The sequence below is a fragment of the Rousettus aegyptiacus genome, unplaced genomic scaffold (assembly GCF_014176215.1).
Source record: "Rousettus aegyptiacus isolate mRouAeg1 unplaced genomic scaffold, mRouAeg1.p scaffold_m13_p_15, whole genome shotgun sequence".
Classification (NCBI taxonomy): Eukaryota; Metazoa; Chordata; class Mammalia; order Chiroptera; family Pteropodidae; genus Rousettus; species Rousettus aegyptiacus.
In genome coordinates, this window is record NW_023416290.1 from 6,382,869 (window position 1) to 6,402,216 (window position 19,348).

At 37.1% G+C, this 19,348-nt stretch overlaps 1 protein-coding gene and 1 pseudogene across 3 annotated transcripts in view; one reads left to right on the top strand and one right to left on the bottom strand.

Moving 5' to 3' along the window:
- UBE2W (ubiquitin conjugating enzyme E2 W) overlaps positions 1 to 19,348 on the top strand; it is a 47,626-nt gene that overhangs the window by 12,552 nt on the left and 15,726 nt on the right. For all 3 annotated transcript variants that reach the window (XR_004954568.1, XM_016153703.2, XM_016153702.2), the window contains exons 2-4: positions 2,155 to 2,246; positions 7,842 to 7,944; positions 17,838 to 17,993. Coding sequence is in view for 2 of the 3 variants with exons in the window: in XM_016153703.2 (XP_016009189.1) it covers positions 2,155 to 2,246; positions 7,842 to 7,944; positions 17,838 to 17,993 (351 nt within the window). In the remaining variant the exon portion in view is untranslated. The remainder of the gene's footprint in view (positions 1 to 2,154; positions 2,247 to 7,841; positions 7,945 to 17,837; positions 17,994 to 19,348) is intronic.
- Positions 16,704 to 16,822, bottom strand: LOC118612244 (annotated as a pseudogene).

Sequence of the window (19,348 nt, forward strand, 5' to 3'; positions counted from 1 at the left end):
TGTTAGATGAAATTGGAGAAAATGTTGTTAGCCATTTTATGTACTGTTGCATTAGCAGCTATTGCCGTATAGCTTTACATTTTTAATGTTTTCCCTCTCTCATTGATATTTCTCCCGATGCTTAGTAAAGATTTCTACTCTTTAGAATAGTTCCTCAAACTGTCAATTTGAGATAAAACTTAATAAGACGGGAGACCTAACTCTCTGTCACCTTAACTTGCTCCATCTTTCATCTCATTTTAAAGTACCATATACTTATTTGTTTTGTTATTTTTTATTGACCATCTCTTTCTCCACTAGAATTTAAGCTTTACGGGGCCACAGATCTTGTCACTTTGTTCCTTGTTGTATTGTTATTATTAGTACCTAAGAGGGATATATCCTGGTTTTGATTTATAACCACAAGAGTGTTGTTTAAATTTTTTGTCTTACTTTCAAATATACATTAGTGTGAGATAATACTTATAGAAATATATTAGTTGAGGAGCTGAACTGATTTGGATATGAATGACCTTTTAGGATGCTATTTAAAATACTTATTTTTTTTACTGGGACATTTCATTTGAAAGGATTGGTAGTCAGCAACTTAAACAGTAAAATTCACGATAAAACAACCATCTTAGTACTTTTTTATGCCATCATACCCATCATCCTCAGCTGTCTGAAAAAGCAAAAAACCGATATGTAAGCATGGGCATTGGTGAAAATGATCAGGAGCCAAAAAAGTAAAGATCACGTCATTGGAATAAAACTCTGTGGTTTAGCGCTGTGCTTTACAAATTGTGATCTATGGAAGAGGTACTGAGTCATGCTTTTATTTTATGAGAACTTGGAGAAATAGTTCCTAATTTCTTTAGTTACAGTGAGGCAATATATAATATAGTTTAAGAACACATGAAGTAATAAATGTTAGCAGTATTAATATCGGCACTGAAGATGAGTTGTGATTTGTTACACCAAAATGATGTGATATATTTGCCAAAATAAATAAACCCTTTTGCTGGGTAATGCGAGTTGGGGTTAGAATGTGGGGGGTCAGAAATTGCAAGTAGTTGATATGTTATTTTCATTGTTACTAGCAATTATAATACTGTAAGATCTGTGGAGAAGTTTTCATAACCATTTATTAAAGTTATATTAGTGATTCTCAAAGCAGAAGAGTTTTCTAATCTGTAGTGGTATTTGATGATGTTAAGCTTATTTAAAGGTGTTGTAAACCGAAACGATCTGGAAATATTGCTGTGTTTATAGTAAAGTTTCATTGTCCAGAAAAAGCAGAAACTAGCTTTTAAGCAGTGAATTCTTGAGTTCTATACAGATAATCCATGCTTGTCTAATCCAAAAAAAAAGGTGCACATTAAGAATAGGATGTTGCTTGCAATTCTAATTAAACATTGGTTATTTGGTTTTTAAACCCATAAATTGTGGGCTGCTGTGGGTTCTGTTTTGTTTTGTCCTGAAAAAGAATATCTACTAATAATAATTAGAGAAAAAGTTGAACAGGAAAAGCTGTACAAACAAGATTGCAAAATACACAGCCTTTTGGGGGCATCTAGTATGTGGAAAAGTAAGTTTACATATCTCAGGCCCTGATATGTTATATTCTGGTGCTGAAATTTTAAATTGTGTGCAGAAGATTCTGTTTAAGAAAACAGAAATATGGGCTGTAAGTTATAAAATAAAATTATTTAGAACTTTTTCAAAATACTTTTGCATCACAGGTTGGTTGCTTGTGTAGTTGCTCTGGAAAGCTTGTCTGTCTGAAATGACACATTCTTTAAGGATTATGGTGGAGGAGTATGGTTTTCATAATTGAAAAGGCTAAAACTCTAAGCACTTATAACCTAGGCTGAGACCTTATAAACCTTGGTGGAGTGGCTATAAAGTTCTTTAGGTAGCCAGCTGCTCTTCATAACAACTTTACAGTGTCAATGTTTACAAATACATTTAGAAATATTTTAACAATAGATTGTGATTTATAGGACAGGCAATTAAAAATTTGAGAGTTAGGCTTATATAGAAGATGTAAGGGTTTTGTAAAGGGAAATGTGGGAGCATTTGGAGGAAATTTAATCAAGGCTTTCAGACCGTATAACTAGTAGGATATTTTATGTCATAACCAAAAAAAAAATGCAATTTTTTTTGATATTCTAGAAACGACTGCAGAAAGAATTGTTGGCTTTGCAAAATGACCCACCTCCTGGGATGACTTTAAATGAAAAGAGTGTTCAAAATTCAATTACACAGTAAGTATTTAGTTTTTAAAGTGCTTATTTGTTTCTTTTATTATTAATGTGTGAATATATCCTCATTTTTTTAAATTCAGAATTTTGTGTTCATCACATTCTCTTCTAGCAAGAGGTAGACACAGTAAACAGCTTATTCCGAACATGAAAAAGTGAAGCGCGGAAGGAGGACACAGGCATTCTAATTCAGCTCCTTCCCTGGGAGTGGAGCAGAAGTGTCTTCCAGCCAGGGTACCAAAAGAGCAGAGAGATGCCGGCGTCCCCTCTCTTAAAAAAGGAGCTTTCGAGTGTGTGACATGTTTTCAAGAGTATCATCCTAAGGTCTTACAACACAGTATGATCTATTCTTACCACTTCTTTGATTTAATAATCCTGTTAGGGTAAATAGGGCAGAAATTTAAAATAATTGACCCTCTTAAAAAATCTCCAAAAGCATAAAAAGAATAGGAACCAACAAGATGAAAGTTTACTGTAGACCAACTTTTAGCACAAATAGAACAAGTCAGATATTTAGTGATTTTCTAGCTCCAGAGAGCAAAAGTGACCAAAATTCACACAACATCCTTTCAGAAGAAACAATTTTGGTTACTTTTGACTTTACCATTTGAGTCAGTACTTAAGACAGGAGTCAAGTTTTAAGAATGGATATATTGATGTTTGGATGGATATAGTGATGTTTGAAAATGTAGTACATCCCCATCTCCAGCTCTATAGCGGTCCCTTTAAACATCGCTGGTTCTCAATTGAGCATTTTTAGGTTCACTGCAAAATGGAGTGGAAGGTATAGAGATTTCCCATATACTCACTGCTCCTACATACGCATAGCCTCCCCCATTACCAGCATCCCCCACCAGAGTGGGACATTTGTGGCAATTGGTGAACCTACATTGACACATCATAATCACCTGAAGTCTGTAGTTTGCATTGGAGTTCACTACTGATGTTGCATATTCCGTAGATTCATACACATGTATAATGTGTACGAATTTTCCGATCATACAGAGTATTTTCACTGCCGTAAAAAATCCTCTGTGCTCCACCTGCTCATCCTTCTCTTCCTGCCCCAACCACTGATCTTTTTACTGTCTCTGTAGTTTTCCCTTTTCCAGAATGTCACATAGTTGGAATTGTATGATATGTAACAACCCTTTTGGATTGACTTCTTTCACTTAGTAATATGCATTTAAGGTTCTTCCGTGTCTTTTCTTGGCTCTCGATTGATTTTTCATTTCTATCAGAATTTAAAAATGGATCACACATTTAGAGTGTTGTTTGTTCTATACAATTAAACAAGTGACCTGTTTTTGTTCAATATAATTAAACAGCGAGCCCTGTTTAATTATAAAATCAGAGAGGAAAGAGCCCTGTAGGCTTTTTCCTCTCTTCCTTTGTTAACCTACCTCAGAATACTCTGTAACAGCTAGCCCTACAGTTTTCAAGGAAATTGGTATTTGTTGCTCCCTCTTTCAACCTTTACTTCTTACGGATTCATGGTGAACCATACAGTACAATGATTTATAAAAAGTTAAAGGAGTTTTTTACATTTTTACACATAAGTAGTAATACCACAAATAATAACTCCCCAAACAGCATTATCTTTATTTTTAAATTTATTAGGGTAACATTGATGAACAACGTAAGTTTTAGGTATGCAGCTTCATGACACATCGTTCGTATATTCTGTTGTGCGCCCACCACCCAGTCTAGTCCCCTTTCACCAGGTATCTGGCCCCTTTGCCCTCTTCACTGTCCCTCCCGCCCACTAACCACCATACTGTTGTCTGTGTCTATGAGCTCGTTCTTTTGTTGCTTTTTGTTTTATATCACACATACGAGTGAAGTTATATGGTTCTTGTCCTTTTCTATCTGACTTAATTCACTTATAATGATACTCTCACATCCATCCATGTTGTCTGAAATGGCAATATTTCATCTTTTTATGGCTGAGTAGTATTCCATTGTATATATGTACCACCTCTTCTACATTTAATCATCATTTGAAGAACACTTGGGTTATTTCCATGTCTTGGCTATTGTGAATAATGCTGCAGTAAATGCAGAGGTACATATATCTTTACGAATGTGTTCAAATTTTTCGGGTAGATACCCAGAAGAGGACTTTCTGGGTCATGTGATAGCTCTGTTCTTAATTTTTTGAGGAACCTCCATTCTCTTTTCCACGGTGGCTGCACCAATTTACATTCCCACCAGCAGTGTGTGAGGTTCTTTTCCTCACATCTCCGATACTTGTTAACCTCTTGTTATTGATAATAGCCATTCCTACAGGTACGAGGCAATATCTCATTGTTATTTTAATTTGCATTTCCCTTATAACTAATGAAGTTGAGCGTCTTATATCTGTTGCCCATCTGTATGTCTTCTTGTAAAAGGTATCTGTTCAGGTCCTTTGTCCGTTTTTTAATTGAATTGTCTGGGGTTTTTTTTTGTCATTGAGTTGTATGAGTTCTTTATGTTTTGTATATTAGCCCCTTATCAAAGGAATTCTTTGTAAATATCTCCTTGCATCCAGTTGGATGCCTTTTTGTTTTATTGATAGTTTCTTTTATAAACATCTGTGTTGCAGAATAAATCTGTCATTTAGAGATGTTTGTCAGGCAATAATTTTTCTTTTAAAATAATTTATTGTAAGTCATAAGTGTTTAATTATATTTGGACCATCATTCAGGATATAAAAATAGTCCCGTGAATATCAGATCTTAAAGTAATTTTAAGTGGAGTTCTGTGGGATGTGGATATGGATAAGGAAGATGATGAAGCACCTCAGGCTTTCTGGAAGAGTTCGGTGGCATGTACTAAGACCTTTAAAAGTGTAATCATCATATCTTTTGAGGTGATAAACCCACGTGCTATCCTAAGGAACGAACAAAGACATAGAAAGATTGATTTTAGAACTAGCTGCAGTTGACCCTTGAACGACGTGGGGCTAGCGCTGCAGATGGCCCTCCTGCCACGCAGGCAGAAATTCTCATACAGCTTTGGACTCTTCAAAAACTTAGCTAGCCGTCTACTGTTGACCAAAAGCCTTACCAATAACATTAGTAGGTTAACACAGATTTTGAGTGTTTTATGTATTTTTATGCTGTATTCTTAAGAAAGCTAGAGAAAAGAAAACGTTATTAGAAGCATAGGGAAGAGAATATAACATTTATAATACTGTATATATTTATCGAAAAAAATTCACATATAAGTGGCCCTGCACAGTTTAAACTCATGTTGCTCTAGGGTCAACTGTGAACTCATTTCAACATTACTATTTCTAGGGACAATTTGGAAACAGTGTAAATGTCAATAACAGAGAAATGGTTTCACTAGGTAGTACTGGGAAATGTTATCTCTTGAGTTAGAGTCTGTAGTCAGCAGGTAAGGCAAAATTATGTGTAGTTATAATTACCTTTGAAAATCCCTTAGAGAGGCCATATTGGCGTGTATCCTGTCTTAATAAACTCAACTAAGCTAGTTTTCCCTTCAAAGGAGAATAGATGGCTGTTTCTCTGATTAGGAGACATGAATGTTTGAAAAATACTGTTTAAATATTAGAATCACAGAGCAATAGCTACTCACAAGAAGTTAAGAACTGAGACTTCTCCCGCCTCATCCTTACTCTGGGGTGTGTGCTCGTGATTAGGATCATAAACACTGGCGATCTGAATTTATGTAAATTTAAGTGTGCACATAATGCATTCCACTGGACTTCGATACCATCAATAGAAACCGCAAAATGACTAGAATGAAATGTACCCAAAGAACTTTAACAGTGGTTATCTTTGGGTGATTTTTTTTTTTATACTTTTTCTAAATTTTCTATAGTGAACATATTATTTTCTAATTAGTAAAATATTATTCAAAGTTATCCTGAACTATATTGAAAATTATGCCACCTTTGACCTCTCACCCAGCTATTTGAAGAATTATTGAGATATTTGCTTCGCTATTGTTTAAAACCTGTGTTTGGATAGATTGCATGTAAATTTATGGTACATTGAGTACCCTAAAAATTACAAACAGAATAAAAGGGCACCAGGGAGTCCTGCTTTTCTCTCAGGATATCACTTTTGCTCTCGGTAGTGGGTGTCAGGGAGGGAAGATAAAGGGATTCTGATGGCTAGGGAGGGCCTACCTAGTTTACAGAGAGAACAGGTTTTAATTTTGGATTTTTTTTTTTTTTTTTTTAGGGCAGCTTTTGTTTTGTACATAATTTATTACGTCTGGCTCTGATGTCAGGAATGTGCTGTCTTTTGCATATGTAATATCATTTGTCTTTCCAACAATACTTTGAATTGAATATCTGTTATTTTGTTGTTTAAATATCTGTTTTACAATTGAAGCAGTTAAAACTGGAGAGGTAAAACAGCTTATTCATGGTCTCACAGCTAGTTAAGGGGCAGACCTATGTAATTTCACTGTAAAGTACTTCATCTTGGGTCTGTGGTTGTAACTTTTGTACCACATATGGTATTCAGCATGCATTCTGAAAAATGAGTAGCCATGCCCTTGAGGGTCTGTATGCGTTAGTTGATTGCTCTCAGAGGATAGGCACATTTGTTATTTTATATTCTCTTACATCTGTTGTATATGAGGCGATGCATAGAACCCCGAAACTGTATTCTCAATCTTCTTTTTGTTTTCCAGTATTTAAAATGATAAATTTTTATACCGGAAGAGTATAAGATTAAAGGCATTGGCCAGATGTACGATAATTACTATAAGTTGCAGAGCTATAATGAGGAACTCAAATCTTATGATTTTGGTCCACTTTTGCTTCCAAATGCTGCCCCATCATCTTTGCCATCATAATCCCTGCCTCCCTCACCTTTTTTTAAAAAAGAAAGGAACAAGGAGTAGTGTACAGAATATACTTAGAAGCAAATTTATTTTCATGGTGGTTATATATGGAAACAAAATCAGCTTGCATAGATGCCATAGAAATCTATTCTGGTTTTTATTGAACAATTGAAACGGGATGAGAGACAAAGGAAAGGCCATACAGAGCCTTGAATACCCATCAGTGTGAAGTGGACTGATGTCAGCTTACTTCCTTTTCCCTGTTTAGTCTGCTCTAGAATACTGATGAGAAAGGCAGAGTGACTGCTGCAATTCTCTGTAGTCGTTACTGATACCTACTTCCCCTGTTCTAAAATAATTGATATCAGAATGGCAGTTGATTAGTTTGATTTTGTCTGTACAGTCTTTTTAGTTATTGTAAAAATAGTCTTGAAAAAATAAGATAGCATAAATTGAGTAGGAAAAGTACAAGCTTTGGTGTTAACACACCTGAGTCGGGTTTTTGTTTTGGGTTTTTTTTTTTCCAGACCCAGGCTAAAATTTGGCTCTGTCCTTTACTGGCCGTCTGACCTTGATCTGGTTATTTTGTCCTCGAGCGGCAGAGAAGGGAGGGAGTAAGGCCAGGAATGTTAACACCGACTTTTACAGTTGCTGGGAGGATAAAGTGTGCTGCTCCATGTGAATGACCCCTGTGCCAGTGCCTGGTGTAGAGCAAGTGTTGGTGTTCCATTTTCTCCTTCTCACCCCAGTCCCTTTTATCTCAAGTTTTAAATTTGTTTTTTTCTATTCTAGGTGGATTGTAGACATGGAAGGTGCACCAGGTACCTTATATGAAGGGGAAAAATTTCAACTTCTATTTAAATTTAGTAGTCGATATCCTTTTGACTCTCCTCAGGTAACTGCCTTACTTTTAAAACTTTTATTGTATTTTTAGATTATAGCAGAATGCTGAATTAGTGATTTTTGACTGTAAAAATTTGTAAATTTATTATAATTAATGCAAATAGATTTGTTCCTTTCTCTTCCTGTAATATAATCAAGATCTCATCAACATTTACATTATTGAGATTAGGACTTTCTTGCTTTTGTACTTCCAAGAACTTAAGACTCTCTTATTCGTAGACAGTAGTAAATAAAGGGATAGAAATCTAACCCAGGCCCATAGGTTGTAGGAGAATCTAGCATTTTGGAATTACTAGGCTCCCGTTTCCAGGTGAGATGATGAGATGGTGTTACCAGGAATTGAGTTTGGTGTTCAGGGGTCACTTCATCGATTTTTGCCTTGATACGCTGTCTTTGCAGCCTTTTAGTACTGCAGGGGCAGAATTTATTACAAGATGTTAAATGTCTAGACATCAGCCCCAAATCTGACCAAATATAATTTGAGGCACTGTCAGTTTAGTTAATTGCTTAATACTTGGATAAGGGATAGTGTTGGTGAGGACCATTTTTAAGAGTTGTTTAACTGAAGAATGATTAATTGTCAGAGGTTAGAGAAAGGGAGACTAAGATGACTTCCAGATTCCTGGCTTGGTCAGATGGGTAAATGAATTACTAATGGTGGCAAAATGATAAGACTAATGCCAGCTGTCTCTAGCATTGCTAGGTAATGAGGTGTTCTGGATGATGAAATTTCCAAAATACCTGAAATTCAACTTGTTAGGTCCTAAAATAGGCTATTTTTATGAAAAATCATATCTCATTGCCATTTGAAATAGAATATCTCAAACATAGCTTAATCTTCCGTTGGCCATGTAGGAGTATAGTTGGAAGTCATTTATTGTGCTATAGATAAAGAGAATTGTTTTAAGGCCTAGGGTTAAATGGAAAATGACTCCTAGAGTTCTTAAGTTTTCATTTGAGCAGAAAAGTTAAGATTTGGAGGGCAAATTTTTATCATTTTTACAAAAGTAAAGCAAAGGGGTATGCGTTGTAAGGACCTCGAGGCCTCTAATAAAAATTATCTGTTGGCTATAATCAAAAACAAAAGCAAATGACTTATTTCTCTCCAGAAAATGATCTTAAGGTTGTGTTGTCGCCCTTTGGTTTATCAGCGTTATTTCTGACTGTCAGTGCTTGAAGGCAGTGGTGTCTCAGGTGTGTGAAGGAAGAATAGGGCTGACCAGCTAGGAAGCTTTTGCTTAGGGGTATAGTGGAGGCTTATTCTGGGAGCTCACAAATTTTTTCTCAGAGGAAATGAATATTTCTGTAAACATGAAATTAAGTCAGAAGTGTCCTCTAATCCTTAGTATTTAATTCTAAAACTTCAAACTTAAGCATCCTTTGAATTTCATCTTTAATATTTCTGCAAGTTGGAGCATTTGCAATAAATTCCCTCTACCGTCTTATCTCATATTCTTTTTATTCTCCTTCTCTGGTTCTACTTCTGTCCACTCCTCTGATTTTGATGTTCTCCGGGTTCTTTATTCAGCACTCCCTTGGTCTTCTCACTCTTCTTTCTAACGTCTTCAACCATCTCAAGCAGCTGACTCCTAGATTTATAGCTCTTTACACAGCCTATTCTTTCTGATGTTTAATTACACACCTTCTTGGGCATCTCTGCTTGAATACCTCCAGGCATCTCAAATTGAACACATCTAAACTCAGTCTTTTCCAGTAACAAGATTAGGGGAATATTTTTTTGAGGGGCGATTGTCCACCTATCTGCTTTTATTAAAATTCTTCCCTTTCTCTTAAACATAGATCCTTTTGCAGTGCTGAAGTCAATCCACTCTTATCTTACTGTCAGTGCTATAGTCCAAGCTTGTACCTTGCATGTGGACTATTATAAAATAGCCCCTAGTTCTTTCTACTCTTAGCCGTCCTTTCACAGAGCCACTAGGTTTGTTTGAAGGCACAATTATCTCATTGGTTTTCACACATATGCACACAACCACCATCCCCACCCTCCTCAGTAAAATCTCTAATGGTTTTTTATTCGAGGTCAGGTCTAAAAACTCTTTAGCTTAGCAGTAAGGTCCTTTTTCGGTCAAGTCTAAACTTAATCATTTCAGCCACACATACCTCCATGCATTCTTCTATATAATAATATTTATATCATACTTTATGATGTGACACCCATTCTGCTTTTATCTTGTCACAGCTCTTAATGAAGTGGTTAGGGGAGATGGGTTCATCCTTATTTTATAAGTGAAGGAATTGAAGCTTGTGGAATTATTGTTCATAGTTTAAAAGCTAGCTAGTAGAATAGACAAGACTTAAACTTAAGTTACTTCTGTCTCATATCGCCAGTTAGGAATACCAGCATGAGAAAAATGCTTATTTATCCATACAGTAATGCAGTCTCTAGAAGTGAATACTTACATGTAGAATGATACCTTTGAAAGCTGCAGAGCAGGGGTGCCGTCACTGGGCTGCTGACTGGTGCTGGTCCGTGGCCTGTTAGGAACTGCTGCATAGCAGGAGGTGAGTGGCAGGCAAGTGAATAAACCTTCATCTGTTTGCAGCCGCTCCCCAGCGCTAGCATCACCGCCTCAGCTCCGCCTCAGAACATCAGGCATGAGATTCTCACAGGAGCACCAGTCCCTGGTGCCAAAAAGATTGGAGACTGCTGCACTAGGGCTCTTGTACCCAGTCTTTCAGAATACGAGGGTTCCTTTTTTAACAGTAATTAATTTTGTAGTCTCTCCCATGTCATAGAAGTTATACATTCTAATACCCATGATTAAGAAAATGGTATAGCTACTCTGAGTCCAGTAATACAAAATTATTTTTTAAAATTTTATTAATCACATCGTCTGTATGATTATAAAATAATGATAATGGGTCTAACCATAGATGCGTGACGTGCATATAGATTTCAAGATTTTTCCATTAACAAACTTCCCAGAGGTCCGTTGCTCCAGGAAACGGTTGGAACCTCTCTAGGGCAATAACGGTCTCCAGTCACCACAGATTTTATTTGATGAGACCTGGCAGCACTTGCACCTGTTAGATAGTCAGCCTTTCATTTTCCTATGCAATAACCAGTACTGAATTTCTCACTACTTATAAGAGTAGAATTTGGCGAAATATCTCGTGAGTAAACCAGTCTCATTGTGAAATTATTACCTTTTTATCTGTGAGTGAGATCTGTAAGACCATACATAAATTTTATAGTCTGCTGTGTTTTTTCCCCCTAATTGTTATAATTAATTTCTCATACTATCTCACTTTATAGTGAAAAAGCTACTTTTCTAAAATACAGTGTTTTACCCAGTCATTTGCTTTAAAGAAAACGATAACAACCACAAAAAAACTTTTTCAGTTAATATGGAAGCAAAGATGAGACATCTTTTAATCATTGTTGTCTAATAATTGCGCCTACCATTAGCCATACAGAAAATAAAGTATCTTTATACATTCTATTTTCCTCTCCTGGGATACAGGTAAATGGTTGGCTAATTTAACACATACTGAGCATGAATTGTGTGCCAAATACTCTCTTGTGTGCTTTAGAGATAGGAAAGACTACAGAAATTAAAAACCATTCGTCCTGCCTTTAAGCAGCTTATAATCTGTTTAGTGTTTGGAGAGTAAATATTCATTATTCATTTTGTGAGTATTGAGCACAAAACATAGGACAGACACTTTATAATTAGAGATTCAGTGGTGAACAAAATGGCAAAAAACCTTATATGTGTGTAGTTTACATTCTTGTACGAAGAGACAGACGATAAGCCATAAGGAAAACACACAGCAGTATGGAAGATGGCGGGAAAAAGTGGAAGGAGCGTTTGTACCTTTGGAAAGAGTGATTAGGAAAGACTTCACTGAGAAGGTGGCGTTGGAGCAGAGATCTGAAAGTGGTGAGGGAGTGAGCCAGGAGGAGGGCGAGGGAAAGATCGGTGAAGGCAGAGCGAAGGCTGGAGTCTGTTGCTCGTGTGGTGGTCCCTGAAGTTGTAGATAAGCAAGAGGGGAGTTGTAGGCCATAGGGTAGAGATAATTTGGGCTGGAGAATTCATCACAGATTGTATGGGACGTTTATAGCCCATTGTTAGAATTTTGACTTTTATTGTGAAAGAGGGGACACTTTTGAAAATTTCAAACAGAAGAATGACATGATCTACTGAAAAGATAAAATCTGGCTGCTGTGTGGCAGCTGACTGTTGGGGGCGTAGGGTGCAGGGAGACCAGACAAGCTATTGCAGTAATCCAGGTGAGAGGTGATGGCTGTTTGCACCATAAGGGTGGCAGTGGAGGCTGTGGAAGGTGGCCATCTTTTGGAGCTATTTTAAACATTGAGCTAGCAAGCTTTGCTGATGGCTTAATGTGAAACATGAATAAAGGAAGGGAGTCAAGGAAGACTGCACAATTTTTGGCCTCTGCAACTGGAAGTATGAATTGTGTGCGTCAGAAGGAAAAGAGAAAGCATCAACTGATTTAGAATAGAATGAAGGGACAAAGAAAAACCTGTTTGCGCTGGTATTTAAGGGGTAAGAGGAACTTACGTCAAAAGCGGGACAAGGCGTGAGAGGACATGGCCTCTTCTGAGATTTGTGAACACATGCTGTTGTAGTTTTCTGTGTAGGTACAGGGGGGGCTACAGAAGATGAAGGAGGAAGGATGTTTTGGGGGTTGTCAAAGAAGGTCTTGCAGTGTGAGGGAGCTGAAAGTTTATCCCAAAGGAATAGGGAGGTGTGGTCAGTCCCCATCAAAACAAAATCTTCAGACTTTACCTTTAACCGCTTTGCTTCTCCTCCTTCCTGCCACCTCCTTCACATGAGCATTCTGCCTGCGAATGGCCACTCTCTCATACCCCCTTCTTCCGTGAACATCCTGTTTCAGTGAAACAAATCTAAAACACATCTATGTTAGTTTGTAAACATCCTAGTTATACTTATTTTGAGCTTTTCAGTTCTAGTTTTTGTTGAAAAAAATTTAGAGTTAGGAGGGGAAATATTTTTTTTAGGGGGAAGAGGACACTGTTTAGTCCTGAAACCATATCATGCTGAGAGTGGTGCTGAAAATAAACTTGCCTTGATTATAAAGCTCTAGAAACACTGGGGCAGAGAGTAATCGTTTTCCCCATCCTATTTCCCCTCCTGTGCATGCCCCCTTAACACAGACCCTTTCATTCTGTTGCTTAAAATTCCCTCATCGCAGAGATCCAGAACCTATTTTCATCATGTCCTCATCCTTTATTTGTGGTATGATTCTCCCTGCTCTTTTATAGGATAGTGGTTAAAATTTCCGAAGTCTTAAATAACAATTTTTATTGCCTTAAATTGTTTAGCATCTAGGACACCTGACAAGGAGAAAGTGAACAGTGACCAACCCCATTCATTGGAGCCTCGGAGGTAAAGCAGAGGGGAGGTGCAGGAGGTAGGCTAGAGGAACACGGTGTACAGGAGAGAGAAGCTCTAAGGGAGCCCAGGTGGTTTCATTGTATCCAGAAATCCTGTCTTTGCAGTACACCTGTAGCTGCATGGTAGTGGTAATTATGGGAGATCAGGAAAACCGTTAATATTGACACTGATGATACATGTTAGATGACTAAAAGGAAAGAATCGAATTGCAAACTGTGTTAAAATTCTAACCCCCAGTCACTTTTGTCAAAATTTTATGGTTTACACTAGACCGTATATCACACATTATTCATAGCTACCTGATTTAGACTTTCTGCTAAATTACAATAACCTTTCTGCTTATATGTTCAGTTATATAGTTGCACATTAAGTATTGTCATCAACGTACAATTTTAATCAGAAAAAAAAATTCATATTGTCCCTGGAGAAATCTTGGTATCCATATTATCTACGCTTTTACAATTGTCGTATATTTTGTGCTGCTCATTCAGTATATTCTGTGTTTTGACCAAGCCTGACACCACATCAGGTGTCTGACTTTGTAATTACCTCAGAGTGCACTAATCTGAACACAGTAGTGTGCTTCCCTTATGACGAGATCTCAGTACTGTGATGTTGAGCTGGATATTTGGTAATCTTATGTATGTACCATGAATTTCACAGTAGAAATTCCAATTTGAATTAGCATTCAAATCCCCATCCCTTATTACTATTACTATTGGTAGCTTTCAGTTTAAATTTTAGTAATTTTTATTAAAGATAGTATACTGTCTAGTACCCAAAAGTTACCTAGAGGTTGGCTTGCTTACAGTTTTAGGTTGGAAGTGGGATATGCATAAGTACAGAATTATTCGGATCCTGAGCACAGGTCCTGCTCTTGAAAATGAGCCACACTGATAGATGTTTTGAGAATTTAGAGACATGTGAGGACCACTTCTGATGCAGACTCGACTTTGGCTGTGGTTCACATGCATTAGGTCTAAGATCCTTTTCTAAAATTGTGATTTTTATTTCCGTCGAACAGCTTATTCTTAAAAAATTGTCATTTCATTGTACTAAGTTTGTAACATAGAGAATGTGTGCAGTCTTCAGTTGCTAACTGTTGGATCTATATGACTAGTTTGAATATGAATAAATTATTTTAAGAATCAATAAATTAGTAACATTCTTATTTATTCTCTTTGGTTTCAGATTCATTGTAGTCAGTTGTCAGATGTTTTAGATAGCTTATCAGCTACTTGAGACTCCAAATAAAAAGTTTTTGAACTCTGAAAATAGCTTAATCACCTCAAGTTTTCAGATCCTGCTTTGCTGCATTAAAATAATTGAAATGTCCATGTCCTCCTTTGGCTTGTGCTGTGAATTAAGTAAATGAGATGGTTAGGAGAGTGATCTTAAAGAAATTCAGCCTTGGTTACTCTCCCCATCGCTTGCAGAGAACCAGAGTAGCACAGTTTACATTAAAAGTCTGTGGAAACTGCTTAGCAGCTTTTTACATGAATAAGCTGTTGAAAAAGTTTTTTTCTTTTATTTCAGGAATTCATCTCTGGCATGTAAACTCAGCCTTTCCATGTTTAGAAAAACTTCTAAAATTTTATATCTAGCTGATTAGGGCCTAGGGGTTACTTCAATATGTTATGTACAACTAATTCATTCCCTTGGTTTTATGGTTGCAAAAAGTTTCATGCTGGCTGCATTTGTCCTGCATGCAGCATGTTAAAAAGACTCCTGTTTTTTTGTTTGTTTGTTTGTTTTTTTGTTTTTAATTAGGGTTACTGAGATTTGATTTATTTTAATTTCAGTCTCCTCAGGCTTCAAAGCTGTTTCTGTCTTGATTTCTGGCTCCTTTCTCTGCTGGTAGAATGTCTGCTGCTCCTGCTGTAGGTGCCTTTTACTGCTACTCTTCCCTTTTCTTTCTCTTCTCCCCTGATTTCCTGTTGGTTCATGCATACTTCTTGGATCCCAGGCCAAGTGATTTAGTTTATATCATTTCTCTCCAATAATCCTGCTTTCTTTCTGCTCTGTGAATTTCCTAGTCAAACTGCTGTGGTCATCTTTGTATTTAGCTGTCTCTGTATTTTCCTTGATGGTTGCTGATACATTGATTCTTTTTTGCTAAAGAAGATAACTTGGCAGTTCTTTATTTTTTGGCACTTTTAGAGGCTAGTCTACTTGACATCTTAAAAAAGAGATGTTACTGGAAAAGAAATATCCTTTAAAAAAATAATTGTGGTCAGAGAATAAGCCATTTGGACATTGCTTTCATTCTTAATGAATATATCTTACTGGTCCAGTGGCATTTTGTGGCAAAGTGAACACCCTAAAGCAGATGCACGTTCTGTGATGTGTAAACTGCCACTCTGGACGTCTGTAACACATTGTGGGAATATCAAATGTGTATCATAATAAACTATAGTTCCTATTTATAAAAAATAAAATTTGATTAAAGTAATTGTGGATAAACTCAAAGGGTAGCCTGCAAGATCATCGAAGCATTCATTTCTCTCCGCAGAGCAGTACTTTTTTATTTTAGCAAAAAGTGATGAACAAGGCACAAGCACTGACAGATAACATTGAGGTACATGCTGTTCTTCGGACACAGCTGCGCGAAAGTCTTCCTGCTCTTCTGCAGTCGGACAAGGGGAAACGACTTGCTGTCTCTTGTTTTGAGACTTTATTTTTCAGCTTTACTTTAGCTCTCTTTAGTGGGAATGGAGGGTAGATGTCTAGCATTTAAAGAACAAAAAAATATACTTCAGCCAAAGAAATGGGTCCCATACGTTACTATATTTGAAATATTAGAGGACTCCTGCTTCTATGAAAGAGTGTTTTGTTAAAATGTAAATATTTGTAAAATTGGAATAAAATTAGATGTGTAGCTAGATGTTTAAAAACAAAAACCTAGCCGATGGTAATGTCCCATAACATATCCCAGAGTAACCTATGGCATACCTTACTTTTATTTCACTGTATCTCCGTTCTCTATAAAGGGGGGGAAGGGGTGTGCCTAGAGCAATAAATGTGTTTTGTCAGTTTCTGTCATAACTTACAGGAGGGTTTCTCTTTACTAAAATTCTGCTATGTTCAAATGTGAGGGCAGTTTGCGGGGCTGAGAAGGGTACCATAAGTCTGCTTTGGGAACTGCTGGTTGGGCTTTATAAAAATTCCAAACTTTGGTGGGTTTTATAAAAATCCCAACATACCTACCTGCTGAGTTAGAATCTATGGAAGTGGGGTTCCTAAATTTGTATTTTTAGCTAGATCTTCAAATAATTTTTTTTTTTTTTCGGTGAGGCAACCCTTGGTTGATCTCACAGATTGTCATTTTACAATCCGTTACTTTTTACACCTACAGCACCTGGTCTTCCTAGGTGGTCTCCCATCCAAGTACTGACCAGGCCTAACCCTGCCTAGCTTCTGAGATCAGACAGGATTGGGCTTGTTCAGGGTGGCATGGCCATAGGACTTCCAAGTAATTTTTTTAAAGGCCACATCAGGAATTAGGAATTAATACCGAACAATAAAAATGGTGTATCTATCTCACTGCAGTGTAAAATCACTTAAAGATTGGTGGATTACTTTTTATATCAAAATAAATATTATGAAGTAACATGAAAACATTCTTAAGTATAAGACTTCTACTTTCTTTGACCTATTTTTGGCTATGCTTACAGATTCCTCAGGGTATATGAATTTATTCTCCTGCCTATTCAGATGCTTAAGTAGCTTTGTTTAAGAAACACTCTTATTGAGATATTTGTTAAATTATTAGGGAGAAGGAAGGAAATAATAGATTTATTACCTTTCAAAATAGTGGTGAGACAAGATGGAGAAAAGAATAACTGTTAGAAGAGTTGAGTAAAAGATAAAAACAGCAGGTAATTGGGAGACTCATTCAACCTTTGTTTTTTGTCTAGGCACGTAGTTATTTGCTGATTAAAAAATAGTAATTCGTGCCTGTCATAATGGAGGTGTGAGTTTAGAGGAGGTGGGTAATGTAGCAGTTATTTCCTTTTGCTTATAGCACCTGAGATGATAGTATGGTTACAGGTGGAAGGGGTGTTCCTACCCCGTTACTCACAGTCTCAAAATTAAATGTTTGGAATTTTAGTATACCGATTTCTATATGCAGAGAACAATGAATAGAATTTGAAAAACTATTGTTATAAATGGAGTTGTCTTTCACTAGTCTAAAAATACATGGTAATTGGGAACGTTTTATAGGGGATTTGTGAAAAGTAGCTGAAATATAAAATAGATATCTGGGTTTTCCCCACCATGACGTGGGCATTTGTTACAGTACAGTAAAACCAGCACTTACCGAGTCGATGAGAATAAACAACAAGCAGTTGTTAATCTTGTTCCTAGCACTGATCTTGTTTTTGATGTGGTTTTAAAACTGTTAAGTTACGTAGAGAATATTTTGTTTTCTTGGTAATACAGAATATTTGAGTGTTAATGGAATTTTATTCTTTCTCAGGTCATGTTTACTGGTGAGAATATCCCCGTTCATCCTCATGTGTATAGCAATGGTCATATCTGTCTGTCCATTCTAACAGAAGACTGGTCCCCAGCGCTCTCAGTCCAGTCAGTCTGTCTTAGCATTATTAGCATGCTTTCCAGCTGCAAGGAAAAGGTAGGACTTTCCAGAATTCTTCCAGGTAATCTCTCTTCTCCTAGCTAGGTAGAGAAACTATTTTAATATTCATTTGATTTGTAGGAAGGACTTAATGCTTTTTATGATAAAGTTATATAGGGAATGTCATGTTTAGTAATAGCTCGGGAAATTATTTTGATAATCTTTCATTCCATATAGAAGTTAGACATTGTTTTCTATTTCTTAAACAGGAAATTTCTGCTGATGTTCTTAAGTAATTTGAATTGTTTTTTGTAAACACAAAAGGGCAAAGGTGTACAAGAAATTCTTTCTAGATTCCCCAGTGGAAAGCCCCGGAGCCGGCGTTGTGGGCAGCCAGCCCCGTCTCCCCTCTGCCGCCCCGGCTCCCCTCTGCTGACTCCTTGCGGCTCTGCCAGGGCTTCTCCGGGAACTGGCGCCTCCCGTCACAGTGACGAGATGAGGCCGAAGCGGGAAGGGCGGCCACCAGCAGGGTTTAGGACTTTTCCTCTCCTTCACCAGTCCACAGATGCTGTGTCCGATGGAGAGGAGAGAATGATCAGAAAGAAAAATCACACGAGTTAAATTTAGGGTCCCCTTCTAGAGTACCTTAATCCTCTGCATGTCTGGCCCTCTCGTCATGCCTGCTTGGGGGTGCCTGCAGCGCCCTGTGCCCATGTTTCTATACTTTAAAAGCCTCTCTCCTCCATGAGTGTTTCCTCTGGTGCTCTGTGAAAGGAGAAACACACTTTTAGAGATTAGAGGGCTGTAGAGTTGTTTATTCTAGCAGGCCTCTTTCGGTGTTCTCCAAATTGAACTATCATTTTTATTGTTATTTAGAGAACTTTTGAACTTTTAAGATAGTACTTCAGTTTTAAATGGTAGGTTATCTGGACTCAGACACTGTAAGCCAGTTCGTAAAGTACATTTCTTGGAATGTTAGTTCCCTAACATGTTTCTTGCTGTTAGGTTTTAAAAAGTTTTCATGCATTTTTTAATTGGTTCATTAAGAGGCCTTAATATGCAATTTAATATACTATCTTTATAAGAAAGAAAATTAACTTAGGCAGATAAACTGAGCCACTGTTAGTTAAAAGACACGTATCCCCATTCATGAGTATTAAAATGTGCAGGAAAAAATGTACACCTTAGAAGAGATGAAATAGGTTCCATGTCACTAACGTTAGTATCACTTTTTAACTTTAGTTTCCCCTTTGCCGTTGGCTTTCCTGAGTTGCATTTTAAGGCTGTGCTTGAGCTTTTATTCACCCCAAAGGCCTTGGAAACAAGTCTTACTACTGCTTCCATGTTTTCTCCTCTGCCACTGCCACCCCAGCACACGTACAAGTCTCAAATTTTTTAAGCGTGGAGCTGCG